General features: G+C 40.2%; 1 protein-coding gene across 16 annotated transcripts in view; it reads left to right on the top strand.

Annotated features, from left to right (window-relative positions):
* ATP2B2 (ATPase plasma membrane Ca2+ transporting 2) overlaps positions 1–14,672 on the top strand; it is a 414,874-nt gene that overhangs the window by 322,721 nt on the left and 77,481 nt on the right. For 14 of the 16 annotated variants that reach the window (XM_071440030.1, XM_071440026.1, XM_071440025.1 and 11 more), the window contains 4 exons: positions 4,463–4,504; positions 6,121–6,285; positions 8,364–8,578; positions 10,100–10,342. In XM_071440030.1, the coding sequence (XP_071296131.1) occupies positions 4,463–4,504; positions 6,121–6,285; positions 8,364–8,578; positions 10,100–10,342 (665 nt within the window). The remainder of the gene's footprint in view (positions 1–4,462; positions 4,505–6,120; positions 6,286–8,363; positions 8,579–10,099; positions 10,343–14,672) is intronic. The other 2 variants (XM_071440029.1, XM_071440027.1) reach the window with 1 other exon arrangement.

Here is a 14,672-nt window from a genome sequence, read left to right on the forward strand (position 1 = left end):
GCTGCAGAGGAGGGATGGGAGCAGAGTTCAGCCCCTCTTTGCTGGTACCCAGCAGGTGCAGAACGAGCCCTAGGCCCTGCTCAGAGCTGGGGCTGCCTGGTAAATCCCTGTTGTGTTTGAGCTTAATGCTGAGCTTAATGAGGAAATTGAGTTCCAGGGGATATTAGATCAGTGTCGGAATTAGGGATGTGATTTTCCATCATCCTCCCTCCACTCAGGAACAACAGTTACTGCCCATGTTTATCCTGGAGCTGAGGGATACAAACTCAGGGCTCTGCAGTGTGGAGTGAATTATTTTGTGCAGTTAAGGATGTTTTGGATTTGAGTTCCTCTGAGATGGGGCAGGTCAATAATTCTGCTGCTCTTTGATCAACAAGGGCAGGAGAGGCTTTCCACAATTCAACTGCTCGGAGAACTCAGGCAGGCAAACAGAGCTCTGAGTGCTTTGGAATGATCTGGGAAATGAGCAATGCCAGATTTCTGGTAATTTCTCAGTTAGCACTATTGATTATGATGAGTTAAATACTGAAAATGTAGATATGGTTTGGAAGGGAGAAAGGAAGGAGAGGATAAGTTACAGAGCAAGGACCCCAAATTCATTTGCATATTCCTTTGGTCTGCATGAAATGAATATTTTTTTAAAGCCTGAAAATTCTTCCTGAGGTGTGACTGGAAAGAAGAATTTTACCTACAGTCTTTGTGTAGAAAGTATCTTAAAATAAGAGTTAATAATGATATACTTGAATAAGTAGCAAGCTCAGGAAATGTTGTTGCTTGAAAAATCAACCAATTCCATTTCAGATAAAAGATTTTCATTCTTAGTTGTCAATAAACAACTAAGAATGAATTGTAAACAATTCAATTGTAAACAATTGACACAAAAGAAAGAGTTTGTTGTCAGCCTGTGAGGCTGTAGTGATAAATTCATTTACTTTGTGACCCAGCCTGTGTCTTATGTGCTGTACCAAAGGAACTCTTATGAATTCCTATAAATGTTGGGTTTTAGGAATTTAGATCAAAATAGAGAATTGTTACTGAACTCCTTGTCAGAACTATGGACAATACATTCAGTTTTTGAAAGGTTGCAAGGGAAGGCCATAAACAGAGCAGAAAATTTGGCAGAAATTTAGTAATTCAGGAAAACTCATCTCATTCCAAAGTATTATATTTAGTAAAGGTAACTTGAAAAAATGAAAATCAGGGAAGCAGCAATCACTGTTTACAGCTTGTTTACCCCAAATTTGATTTCCTTCTAGTAGCTCAAATTACCCCAAATTTGATTTCCTTCCAGTAGAGCACTGCCACCTTCCTAAATCAGGATTTCCAGGGTGGCTTGTTGGGGTTTTTTGGCATTTGTAAGCTAGAGAATTTGCTACTTAAATGTGTGTTCAGAAAATATAGAAAAGGTATAGAAATGGCTGACCAGACTCAGAGAAATCTCTGCTGGAATATTTCACATCTGCAGCTAATCCCAGTGTAGGTACTGAGCTACTGCTGCTCCTGCAAAGCAATTTGCAGTCTGAGCTCTTTTTAAAATATGATTTTTCTATTTTAAATACTTTTTTTTTTATATTTTAATAAATTTCTGAATTTTAAGTGAAGTTATTTATTGAATGCTTAGAAAGATTATCTAAAACTTCCTGTTTAATGCAGTGGTTCCCTCTCAGTACTTGGAACACAATTCCATTATTTTCTTTGGTTGCTTCCAAGCACTTCTTCCAGTTTAGAAATAATTTCCAAATGAGGGAAATAATTTCCAAAATAGTGATAGGACTTTGTTATTCTGTGTCATTGGCTCTTCCTCAAGGGCTACAGCAGATAAAGGGGAGGCTTTTCTTGGGAATTTTGTTTGGTGAAATCCATGACTTTTATAGTAAGAATTTAGTCAGTAAAGGTGCCACGAGTCCTTTCCAAAATACGGGAATTGTAGTGAAGCAAAGGCATGTGAAAAATATTTATATTTAAATTCAGAACTTTCAAATCAGCTGCAGAATGCAGATGTTAGAAATGCTATTCTAAACTTTCTGATTTTTCATCCTTGCTTAGAAAAGCAATAAAAAACTCAGATAGATTTCTCCAGCCCAAACAACATTTCTTTTATTTATCATTCTAAACAGAAAAGAAGAAAATATTTTCAGAATGATGTAAAAAAATTACTGTATTTTTAAAGAATTATTTCACATGATGCCATCAAAATATTAATAAATGCTCCATGTTTGGACAATTCTAAATGATGCACCAAGGAGAGAAGGAGGGGGAGTATTTGTACCTGGAAGGAGGAAGGATCTCTCAGCAGTGGGGATTCTATCACCTTTCTTTCTGCCTTCGTTTCCTTGCTCATATTTTATACCAAAATTCAGCCTTAAAATTATTTAAAATTATTACAGGAGGATATAAATAGTTTACAGCTTCCTTTTCTTCATCTTGATTACTCAAATTACCTTCTCTTTGTTGTTCTGTCTAAATAACTGAACTCTAACTACCTCTGATGACTTCCCCCACTCAATAATCTGAATGCAGTAGATTAAGAATATTAAGAATGTATTTTTTAAATACCTGAGCATAAACTGTTGTTTATGATTGTTTATTTTGTATAATGTTATTTTCAGGTAGCCAATCAATTGTTGGATTAATTTATTATCATAATTATGCTATCAAATAGCAAATATATGTCCTAAAAGTACATATTTGAATTAAGAAAAAAATCTCTGTGATGTGTCTGCCAGCTGGGACAGTCACATTTGGGTTTTGTTGGTGATTTTTATCCTTTTGAAAGTTGAATATTGTTCCATTTTTTTGCCAGTCCAAGGTTTGGAATTGCACTCTGCAAAAAGGATCTCCAGAGCAGGAAATGGAGCAGACTGCCTGCTCTAAATTAATGCCTTCCAGTTCTTAGGGGAGGCTTTCTGCTCCAGCCAGAAATCCCAATCTCCAGAGACATTTTGTGTCTTCCAGTAACTTTATTAAAAGCCCTTCTAAGAAAAACAGCCCCCAGGCAGGTACTGAGTCCAACTGTGCCCCCCGGGCCAAGGTTTTATAGGGAATTTCCCTGTGGAAAGGAGCTTGGTTTGCTCAGGTCCATGGATCCCTCTTGTGCAAAGTGTAAAGCTCTGGAAGGTGGATTCTGAATTTTTAAAAGTGCTGTTATTGATGGGCTAGGAATAGAATTAGAAATGCAGACATGCAGCTGAGGGTTCATTGCAGTAATTCACCTGAGCTCTGAGATGATTTTAGGACATGAGAGCCTTTCCCTGGCTCTGCTTCTGGGCTTTGGAATTTCCCAGTGTGGCACTGGGGCCTTTTTTTGACAAATACAGCACTGACTTGGTCACCTTTGCTCTCCCACTTAGTGCAAAGACCAACATGCAAGAGATGCATCTTAGCTTTTCCATTTTCTTATGATTTATTCACAGCAGAGTGAAAAAATTAATCCACACAGCAGTCAGAAGAACAAGATGTACCTGCTGGCACATTTTTTAATAAATTCTGATGGCACATTTCTTATTAGAATGTGTCAACAATCCTGTAATGGTACTTTAACTTAATTTTCCTTAGCATCATTTTTTATTGTGCATTTTACATAACTACCAACAGGCATTGTCATCCATTCTGAGATAATATTTGTTGTAGCCTTTTCCATAAATTCATATAATTACCGTGAAAGTTTTGTAAGGGATCCCACCAAGAAATTTTGAATCCATTTGAAAATATTTAGCTGTTATTCTGAATCCCAAAGTTTTGTATCTGATTGGTATATTTTGCCATTTTTGTCTCATGCACACTTTCAAATGACATTTCCACTTGTAAAAGGCACAAGGGAATAAGGACTTTGCTGTGGTAAAACTTTTGGTGGATAAAATGTCAAGCTGGAAATTAAAGAGGCACATGGTAAATCTATGTTCAGGATAAATCTGAATTTAGGTCACCTGGCACTTGTATTTCCAGGAGAAATTTGCTAATTAATACAACCAAGTGAGGAAGATGTAATTTAAAAATCCTATCTGATTTACATTTTTTTATTTATTAATTTAGATTTATTAACACCATTGTTTCTATTTTTTCTCAATTTAGTAACATGATTAATTTAATTCTGGAATACATTAAGAAAGCCATACTCTATACTGTTGTGTGCCAGAATTTTTAAGTCCCAGCCCTCTGAAACATCAGCTCAGGAATATTATTCCAATCCATTTTCCCACCAGATCTACTTTATTCGTTTCCCCCTCTGAATTTGTGCAGACTCCTCAAAAATACATGCTGATATTCAGCATTTAAGGTGTTCCAGCCCTGAGCTTGGCTGGAATTCCTTGGCCCCTCTGTGAGTGCAGGTGTGAGGGTGCCCAGGTGCCCGTGGTGTGCTCATGGCTTTTGTCTCCCATTTTTATAAATCCCCATTTTCGTGTTCTGTCTCGGCTGAAGGTTGTTTACTGTCTGTTGTCTGTTGGAATTTTTCATCATTTAGGCAAGATGCAGGATGGGAATATGGAGAACAACCAGAACAAAGGTAATCTTCTTTGCTCTTCAGGAGGTTGTGGATTGTATTGTTAGCATGTAGTTCAACCCTGTCCCAAAGTACAGTGAGAACCTGTGGTCTGTGCCTGTGTGTGAAACTGGCCCTAATTGTTCATGCAGAATGTCCAAAAAAAAATCCCCCAACAGCCAACCCCAGCCCAAGAGATTGTAATTCCCACAAGCTGCAGAGGTTTAGGAGAGGAGCCTTTTAAAGGGACCATTTATAGATGTTGCTTTCATCTCACAAAGCTCATTTGAATTAATTGTTCCTGTGCAAGTTGTGTATCCTGTGTGTTTGTTAGTGATTTGTTTGTTAGTTTTCCAGCCCAGTTTTTTTATGTCTCATCATCTCTGGTGTCTGATGGCATTGTCTGGACATCTCTTCATTTGTTGGGGAAAGGCAAAGCAATAAAAAAAGGAAACCTTAAAGCCCAGGTGTTATCTAGCAGTGTAAAAGCCTTTTGTAAGGATAAACAACAGGAAGATTGAGAGTCCTAGGTGTTTCTTATTTAATATACAATGTCAGGAAGAAATTGGAATCAATATTTTGCTTTCTCTGAAGCAAAGTTATGGTTCCCTTTTTATTATAAGACACAGCTATCAAGAGCTCTTTGGGTTATACCAAATTAAATGACAATTTTCTCTTCTCAGATCATATTGAACATTGCAAAGGTGATGGCTCAGAAACTGGATAGAGGAACTCAGTGGTTCATGATACAAAAGTACCAAATAAAATGCTATTAAATAATAAGCATTCAGGCTAGGTAGATAAATTAGATTTCCAGGTCAAACAAGCACGGTCTTGTACAATCTCTTCACGAAAGCAAAGCTGTTTCATCTCATCCTATTTTATTTATTGTGCTCAGACACATGCACATATATCCACTGCAATGTCATTGCTTTTCAGAAACAGTAAAAATAAAGTTTCCTTCTGCTGGCATTCTGTCAGGAAAGGAGGGATCAGCCCTGAAACTGCGTGTGGGTTTTGTGGGGGAATGGTGATGCCAACACCATCAGACCCGCAGGCTGAGCACCTTGATCCCAGAATGCTGAGGAAACTTTATAACTGAGGGATTTTCTGAAATGGTGGATGGCAGAGGGTGGTCCCCTGCTCACTGAGGTGCCCCTGCAGCCCAGAGAGGTGACACACAGGCCACCTGTGCAACCACATTGCCTTCAAAATATTTGCCTTGGAAACGTGCCTTGCATTCTAAGAGGCATCCCAGACTCCAGAGGAATGTGGGTCTGTCAAAGCACCCGAGCTCTGCCGTTGCAGGGAATGCTGCAGTGCTGGTGCTGTCACCTGCCAAGTCACCTGCAAGACATTCAGTGACATACATGTGTGTGGCCCAGAGCATGGTGGGCGGGGGTAAAGATGAGGGTTAAACCCAATCAGTGCTTTCCAGCCCAAATCCCCACGTGTCCGGAGGGATGTGCTGGCACAGCTGTGTCCTGCAGGGTCCCGCTGCCTCTCCAGGCAGCCAAGGGTGTCCCTGGCACAGATTGTCCCAGGCAGCCCCCGTGATGCTGGCTGGGTTCAGAGAGGATGAGCACAGAGGGAAGGAAGGGCTGAAGCTCTGGAGTAACAGTTTTGTTCTGCATTATCAGCCAAGCAGCAGGACGGGGCTGCTGCCATGGAGATGCAGCCGCTGAAGAGCGCGGAAGGGGGAGAGGGAGACGACAAGGACAAGAAGAAATCCAACATGCACAAGAAAGAAAAATCCGTCCTGCAGGGCAAGCTGACCAAGCTGGCAGTGCAGATTGGCAAAGCAGGTATGGCTGGGTGGCAAAAAACCCCTCTGGGTCCCAGGAGGCAAAGAGTTGCAAAGCAAATGGTTCTGAAAAGAGACAGGCCCTTTTTTTACTGCAAGATTTGGAAATGGGTCATCACAAAGCTGTTCTAAGGAGAGTATGTGGTGCTGAAGATCTTTTATTATTCTCCTAAAAATCAGCTTTGACTGTCAAGGAGCTTTGGGCAACTTGGATTGTAATGAATATTTGAATCAAAATGAAATGCAGCTTTTCTCAGAGTTAATATTCCCAAGTGCAGTAATTACGTATTTAATTTCCTCTCCCCTCAGAACTTGAGAGTGAACAGTTTCAGAATCTCTAATACCATCTCAAAATATCACTCACACAATATTTCCCTCTCATGGATTCTGAAATCATTCTGTTCCCCCCAAATATCCACATTGCTGCCTTCTCCCCAAGCATGACACATCTCTGGGCTCCTGTACCCAGAACCGTCTGGCCCCTGGGTTGGAAGCAGCACTTCTCCAACATGTGGGCAGAGAGTGGAAACCTTCCAGAAGGGCCTAAAGTTCCTTAGATTTCCTTTTCTCGTGGTAATAAAGAGATTTTGATCTTCTAAAAGGGATTTTGATCTCAGCTCCTTGGTGGAGGCCCTCCAAGATCCCTTTACTTCTGTTCCATCTCCCTCAGCCTTCTCCCCCAGTTTGGATTTTCCCCTTCTCATCCCTCTGTGAGCTCATCACAGGAGCTGATCACATAACCCCACAATGCCAATTCCCTTTGCCTGACCAGAGTATGACCAAATCCAGGATTATCATCCCTGGTATCCAATTTCATGCCTTGCCCCAGTTCATATGCCTCCAACTCCTCTCCTTTGTTTCCCCTGATGATTAATTCCTTGGATTAAACCTTTTTGCACTGCCTTGACTTCTCCTCTGGCACATGAACATCACTCTTGAAGTAACTGTGTAGGGATTTCTGACCAGAATGTGGCAAGGAACAGGAATTAAATTAATTATCATTGCCTCATTTGGTTTTTCTTTGGTGTTGAGCAGCCTATGGGGATGTCTTGTGTTGTCAGGAGTATTTGCCTGTGCGATATTTTAATAGATTTTCCTTTATCCTCTGGCACAGAGTGATCTTCCTGACTCATCTGTTTCCTGTCAACCTTAGCACCCTTCAGCTTTACCAGTTTTTTAAAAACTGCAGTCAAGACATGAAATTCACAGCATTCTCCTTCTCCTCTCTGATCTCATTAGGGAGAAATTAATTTATTCCAAAATGCAGGCTTAATTCCCTCACACAAACCTGCCAAACAGGGCTGTCAGAGCAAGGCAAAGCTGAGGCTATAGTGGAAATTTTATTTGTATACTCAAACCCAGGGAGTGCTGTCCCAGCAGTCTGTGCCATTGGGAGAGTGGAGAGAATGCTTGGGACATTTTGTCAATTCTGTGAAATATTTATTGGTGGCTCTGTCTCTTTGGAACCTCTGCTTATGAAAATGCACACTCTGCAGATGTTCCCTTGAAAAGGGACACCTTGGAAACACCAGTATTAGTTACATTTTAAAGAAACCCAGTGAAAAACTGTCCTGTGGCTAATTCTGCATTATTGCCTCCTTATATTCACCCCAACCCATATGTAGGGCTTGTTGTAGAAAAAAAAAATTTATACAGCAACATGGGAGGCTCCTTTGCTCAAGCCTCTCAAGATATACTTACTTAGAAAAAAGGTGTTTAAATATGGATAGACAGGTAATTTGTAAAAGGTGGGGTTTAAAAGGACAGATAAATGTTGTACCAGGCAAAGTAATATGCTAAATTGAATAAGCTTAGCTTCAGTGACAGCAGAGCTCCTGCACTGCCTGGGAAGTTGTAAAGGCAGCAGTAAGTGCTTAAAAATGAATTCCCTAGAATTCCTTGTGCACTGTAAATATATTATGGCAATATTTTTTCTTCATTGTACAGTTTATCATTGTTATTGGTACTGCTGAAAAATGTCACAAAGAAAGAAAGAATTTCCTATCAAATCCCAATTTCTAATTTCTTGTGTTCTCAGTGCTGTTTGGGTTTATGGTAACTGGTGATTTCTCCTCCCAGGTCTGGTGATGTCTGCCATCACTGTCATCATCTTGGTACTGTATTTTGCCATTGACACCTTTGTGGTCAACAAGAAGCAGTGGTTGCCTGAGTGCACTCCTGTCTACGTTCAGTATTTTGTTAAATTCTTCATTATTGGTGTTACTGTGCTCGTGGTTGCTGTTCCTGAGGGACTCCCACTTGCTGTCACTATTTCTCTGGCTTATTCTGTAAAGGTAAGAGACATTCAAAATAATCCAGGGAGAAAAGTGCTGTTTGCTTGGGTTCACCACTGAGTTGGTCCTCAGGTTTTATCAGATGGGATGAAAAATGGTCTGAAAATGATGTGCTCAAAATGTTCATGAAATTGCTTTAAAGAACACTTATATTGAAAGTATTTCTAACAAAAATGCAAATACATCTTCCAGCACAACTCCTTAAAACTGCACAGTGCAGGAATATCAAGCAGTAGAAATACCTACTTAATTTGCAAGGAACCAGGAATTTATTGAGCAGAATGTACTCTGAAAATAGTCCAGTCTTTTGATATAGAATAATTTTGTATTCAAATTTTCTTGTGCAACTATACAAAGTTTTGACAAGGGTTTGAAGTCTTCAGGAGCACTTCTCAGAGAAATTGGAGCTTCTCAAAGAAATTAAGAGTTTCACTGAAGCTTTCATGTACTTTTCTTAAATGCAGTTGCAGTTCTTTGAAGTCAATGTAAATGGTTCTATTAGGAAATTAAAGAGGATTAACATCCTGGACTTCAGGATTACTTGAGCAATTTAATTAGATGATTTAAACGTTCTGGGAATCTTAGATGAAGATGGTGTAAAGTTGATTTCCATTTAGCATGTAAACAAATTAACTTAGGAAGTTTAGGAAGGAATCTCTTGGCTTCTATGTAGCCAAATATCACAATTATTAAGAAAAGGAGCAAGTCTCCAAGATGGGGTTTTGCTAATGAAGAGTGTAGCTGCTTCGAAAATGTTTTCTCATTCTCCTAGGTCCTTCCTTTGACACCCTTTCTCTTTTGCTTTTCCCCCAAAACGTGTGGTCCCTCTGTGTGCTGCCAGATAACATCCTGGCATTCCAAGCAGTGTTAAGAAAAAATCCCAAATGTTTGCTATAACGATAATGTTTAAAAAATGCTGTTGTCTCTGGCTCCTTTGGCTCATCTTTGCTGTTCCAGCTATTCCTTAAAATGCAAACCTACTGCAGGAAAATGGTGCAACTCTTTTAAAAGTTTATCAAAGGCAAAATTATCTCAGGGATAGGCACAGCTTGGTTGTCTGTAAATGGGATTTGGGGTTATTGGCCCTCACCAATGCTCTGCTTTAGGAAACTTCAAATTCTCATCAGCAGGACTAACCATGGGCTGATTTCCTTTCTGAGACTAAAGACCTGTCAAAGTCGACATTGAAGGGTTTCTTACTTGGGTTTTGGTGGGTTTTCCCCTCAGAAAATGATGAGGGATAACGACCTGTTCCAGCTATTCCTTAAAACGCAAACCTTCTGCAGGAAAACGATGCAATTCTTTTAAAAGTTATCAAATGCAAAATTACCCCAGGGGTAGGTACAGCTTTGCTGTCTGTAACTGGGATTAGGGGTTATTGGCCCCCTCCAAAGCTCTGCTTTAGGAAACGCTCTCACCAGCAAGACCAACTGTGGGCTGCATTGCTTTGTATGACTAAAATCCTGTCAAGGCCGACACCGAAGGGTTCCTTACTTGGCTTTTGGTGGGTTTTCCCCTCAGAAAATGATGAGGGACAACAACCTGGTGCGGCACCTGGATGCCTGCGAGACCATGGGCAACGCCACAGCCATCTGCTCGGACAAGACGGGCACGCTGACCACCAACCGCATGACCGTGGTGCAGGCCTACGTGGGCGACGTCCACTACAAGGAGATCCCCGACCCCGACTCCATCCCTGCCAAAACCATGGAGCTCCTGGTCAATGCAATTGCTATCAACAGTGCTTACACTACCAAAATTCTGGTGAGTAGGTGTTGGGTTTTTTTGGGGCCGTTCAGTGAGGCCTAGCAGCGCTGCCTTGTGAGGGCTGACCTGGAACAGAGGCTGGGCAGAGCTAAAAAATAAAGCAGGGATTTATTAAAATGACCACCTCAATGGACCCACCTTGGGCAGCACCAGAGCCCAGCCAGGGCTGCACCCAAAATGAACCAAAATGGCCCCAAAATGCACAACCAGGCACGGGGTCCTCCCTTTGATCAGTTCTGCTCCATTTGCACCTTGCAGTTCATTGTCCCATTCCAGCTTTAGGTTATGAATCCCATCCTTCTTATTTTTCTCTCTTCAGCCAACGTTGTTTGTGCTCTTGGGCTGAGATTTGGATCATTTGTCCTTGGTCCCCAGCTAGAGAAGGAGTTGTTTTGTCTTCCTACTTACTATTTTCTTATATAAAGCCCAGACCTGTGGATTATTTGTTTGTATTTTCTACTTTTATTAAGGCTGGGATTGAAGGCACAGTATTTTATGTTTGGACATAGGTGTTCATTATTTATCAGTGAAACAGTCTTACAACGATGAGTTTGGTAGCTTTTTATTAGTAAGGCACAAAATGCCTTACTAATTACTTACAATATTTTGTTACAAGGTCTTTTAAGACTAAACTATCTAATTAAGAAATGACACTTAGATTATTTTCTTTTTTAACTTAATAACTGATCTTTTGAAGCTTTCAATGCAGACTTTTCTGTTTAATTATAAAATATTACTTAAACTCGTGAAGAAGAAGGAAGAAGGTGAAGAACAACTTCTGCTCTAAAACTTCTATCTTGCTTCATATTTATTTTTATATTCTAAAACTCTAAGTTTGCTACTTTGTGATATTACACACTTTTAAGTAACTACACACTTGTAATCTTAGTGCTATTATTTAATTTTGGAAGTCTTTTCTACAGCTTCAGGTTAAATGTAGTGTTCTCTTGCTAGTCTGTGCCTTTCAGCACAGAAAGTTTAAAATTTTCAGCATCTAGGATTCTAACCCAGACCCAAAACCAAAAGCAGCACAGAATCTGAAAAATATAAAAGCTAAAAACCTGAGGCATCAGCAGAAGGAGGTGTAATTTTTTTTTTTTTTGAGAAGTGTTAATTCTTTAATATCTTGTTAATTTTGAAGCATTAAGTACTGTTGAGGTCCTCAAAATAAGAACAAGTGCTTTAAAAACTGTATATCTTATTGTTTGTTTCAAGGGCAGGGATTTATTTAAGAGTGCAAGACCATGAGACATTTAAAAAACTCCTGCTGTCATTAGATTGGGGTAGCCCAGTTTTGGTGCTGATAAATTTGGGAACACAAATGTGTTGGTAACACATCTGGTTTTCACAGAGTCTCCATACGTGCAAAATGATTTTTGTGTGTCTAAGAAATTTCAATTAATGCTCAGAAAGCACAAATTGGATTGGTTAAATCAGTGAGGTCCATGACCTTTATTCATTCTGGTGTCAGGTGAGTTACATCCTAAAGTATTTGATTCACTCTGTACAGGAGGCCAGAGTGGAAAATATCCTGTTTGCTTGTGGCATTGGATTCTTTTGTACAGAGCTAATTAAGAAACTGAAATTTTTTGCAATTCCAATAGATTTGTTCTTTGAAAGGTCAAGCTGAATGTTAACGTTGCTGAACAAATAGATTTTATTTCTTTCTAGTTTATGAATACGTGTATTGTCCTTTTTATAGGTCTGTGCTGAGCTGCCAAATAAAGTCAGGCATGTACTTGATGTTTGTTTTAAAAGTGGTCTTTTAAAATGCAGTCAGAGAAAACAAATCCTCTGTGATAACTCAGAGTGGATATTTTATGGCAGCAGCTCCTTAAATTTCATTTGTGCATTTCCAAACCAGCAAGAACGGTTTCCTTTTACTGGGTAATTCCTGCTCTCACAAATCAATGTAATATTTGATTGCTGGGGAGAGGAAAACACACCTTGGTTATTTAAATGTTGTGACAGCCTCAGTCAGCTCAGGGGCTTCCTCCTGGAGAAAGGGAATGGAACACCCTGAAGAGCCAGGATCAGGCCCAGGCAGGGGGTTTGACTTTGGGAAGGCTTTGGGAGAACATTCCCAGTGTCAGCAGAATTTTCCTCCTTCCCAGGGAGCAGCAGGGCAGGCAGGGGGTTGGTTTCTCAGTCAGATGTGACTGGCAGAGGCTTTTACAGAGTTTCATATTTTGCTGTTCGTTCTGAGATCAAAGCCAGCACCAAAGTGTTTCTGCTCAGCTTCCACACCAGTTCACCCCTCTGAATCCCAGAGTAAATGGGAAATCATCAGACCTTCCACATCTGCAATATTAGGTTTAATAATCTGTCTTTTTCTTGTGGTTTACCGAAATATTTCTGGTCAATACTACTTCTAAAACTGTCTCAATATAATTATTTTTTTCTCTGAGTTGTCTTCTTTGCTCCTTGTTGGAATTAGTTCTGTGTGCCTATTAAAAAGAGTCAACATTTCATAATTTCAGTGCTTTTTTAGCTTTGCACAGAGACTGATTCTAAACTGATAAAGGGGTGAAATCCTCTGGATGCAGATCAGTGACTGCTTGAACTTTTCTGTTTCAAATTAATGGAGATCTTTTAGATCTTGTGAGCTAAAGCTTTGCAATATGGACTCCACGAGAACCACAGCCCCAATCTCAGGGGATTTCATTTTATTCACAGTTTATAACAAGCTGACCTTTAACATACAAGATATTGTTCCATAGCCCATTTTGCATCCCAAATAAATCCAGTAAAAAGCACCTGAGGGAGTTGTTTCCAGGATAAATAGGCAGAATTCTTGTCCTTCCTGCTAATTCAGAATGCACGCTCGTGCACTCGTTCTTGCAGCATGTTTAATCAAATTGTGAATTTCAGCTGAAACCCAAAGGGCATTGGAAGGGTTCTGTCGCCAAGAGTGAGTTTTGCATATTCTATTTTTAGCTCTCCAGCTACATGTGTGCTGCAAATTGCTCTTTGTGTGAACTTCTGTTCACAAGGATCACATATGGGACCATAAAATTAGTCAAGATGCTCTGCTGAATGAGAAATATTCCCTCTTGCATTGTCTTTTGATTAAGGGGCAACTGAACCATTGATAAAAATATAAAAAGGGAATAATATCAGTGCTTGGCATAAAAGATTTGAATTTCCCTGAGAAATTAAACACAATTTATTCCAACTGAACAATGGCATCATTAAATATAGCTCTTTTTACTGCTTTCCAAGATTAAGTTGCTGGGTGAGCTGATTTTGCATCCCTTTAGCTACAGAGCAACTTTTTCTGCTGTTTGTGGGAAAGGAAATTTCAGGAAAGGAAATGAAATGGAAAGGAAAGGAAAGGAAAAAGGAAAGGAAAGAGGAAAGGAAAGGAAAGCAAAGAGGAAAGCAAAGGAAAGGAAAGCAAAGGAAAGGAAAGGAAAGGAAAGGAAAGGAAAGGAAAGGAAAGGAAATGTCAGGAAAGGAGAGGAAAGGAAAGGAAAGGAAATTGAAAGGAAAGGAAAAAGGAAATAGGAAATTGTGAATTGGCAGCAGAAGAGTGTGCAGGAGTTCTCCACATTGTGCTCCTCTATTTCCAGGTGTTTTTCCCTGTTTTTCTGCCCCATGTGTGCCCCACAAATGCAAGCTCTGTCCCCAGGGAGCTTTGCAGAGCTGGTGTTGGTAGGGAAGGGCTTGAGGGAATTTTGGTGGCAATTCAGCAGTGACCATCCTACAGAATGTTTGTGTGAAGCTGTTCTCCAGCAAACCTTGGTGTTCAACATTCCTGTTTCCACATGGAAATAAAATCAGGTTTTGTGCATTTCTGCCTGTGAGCTGTGGTGGGGACTGCAAAGGCTCCGAGAGCAAAATTTGCATTTTGGGAATCCTTTGATTGCACTTGGAGCAGGAGCCCATTGATCTTGGATGCCAAGGAGCAGTGATGAACCAACACCACTGATTTCAACTTTCCTGTGCAGCTCTCGCTTTCATAATTCCAGTTTTAATTAGAGAGGAATTTCTGCTTTTAATTTCCTGGCTGGGTGTGATGTGCCTGATTAAGAAGACACCACAATTAGGGTTTAGCTGAGGGATTTTCAGCACCAGTGGAAAAGTCCCAGCTGGAGCTGTTACTGCGAGGATCCAACACTGACTTTTCATTTGCTGCTTGATGGCTGTGAGGGATAAAAGGCTCCTTTTGCCTCTGCTGGGTGAATTATCTGTATTTTTAGTGCTGTTCTGGCTGTGGTTTGGTGCATTTGCACAGAGTGGGGCAGGATGTGGTGGCAAACCTTGAACCAAAGGAAGAGACATCCCAGGAAAGTGCAAAACATTCACTCCCTCCCATCTTCATCCC

Source organism: Agelaius tricolor, unplaced genomic scaffold, assembly GCF_023055355.1.
Source record: "Agelaius tricolor isolate 1412-34295 unplaced genomic scaffold, bAgeTri1.0.p SCAF_14, whole genome shotgun sequence".
NCBI lineage: Eukaryota > Metazoa > Chordata > Aves > Passeriformes > Icteridae > Agelaius > Agelaius tricolor.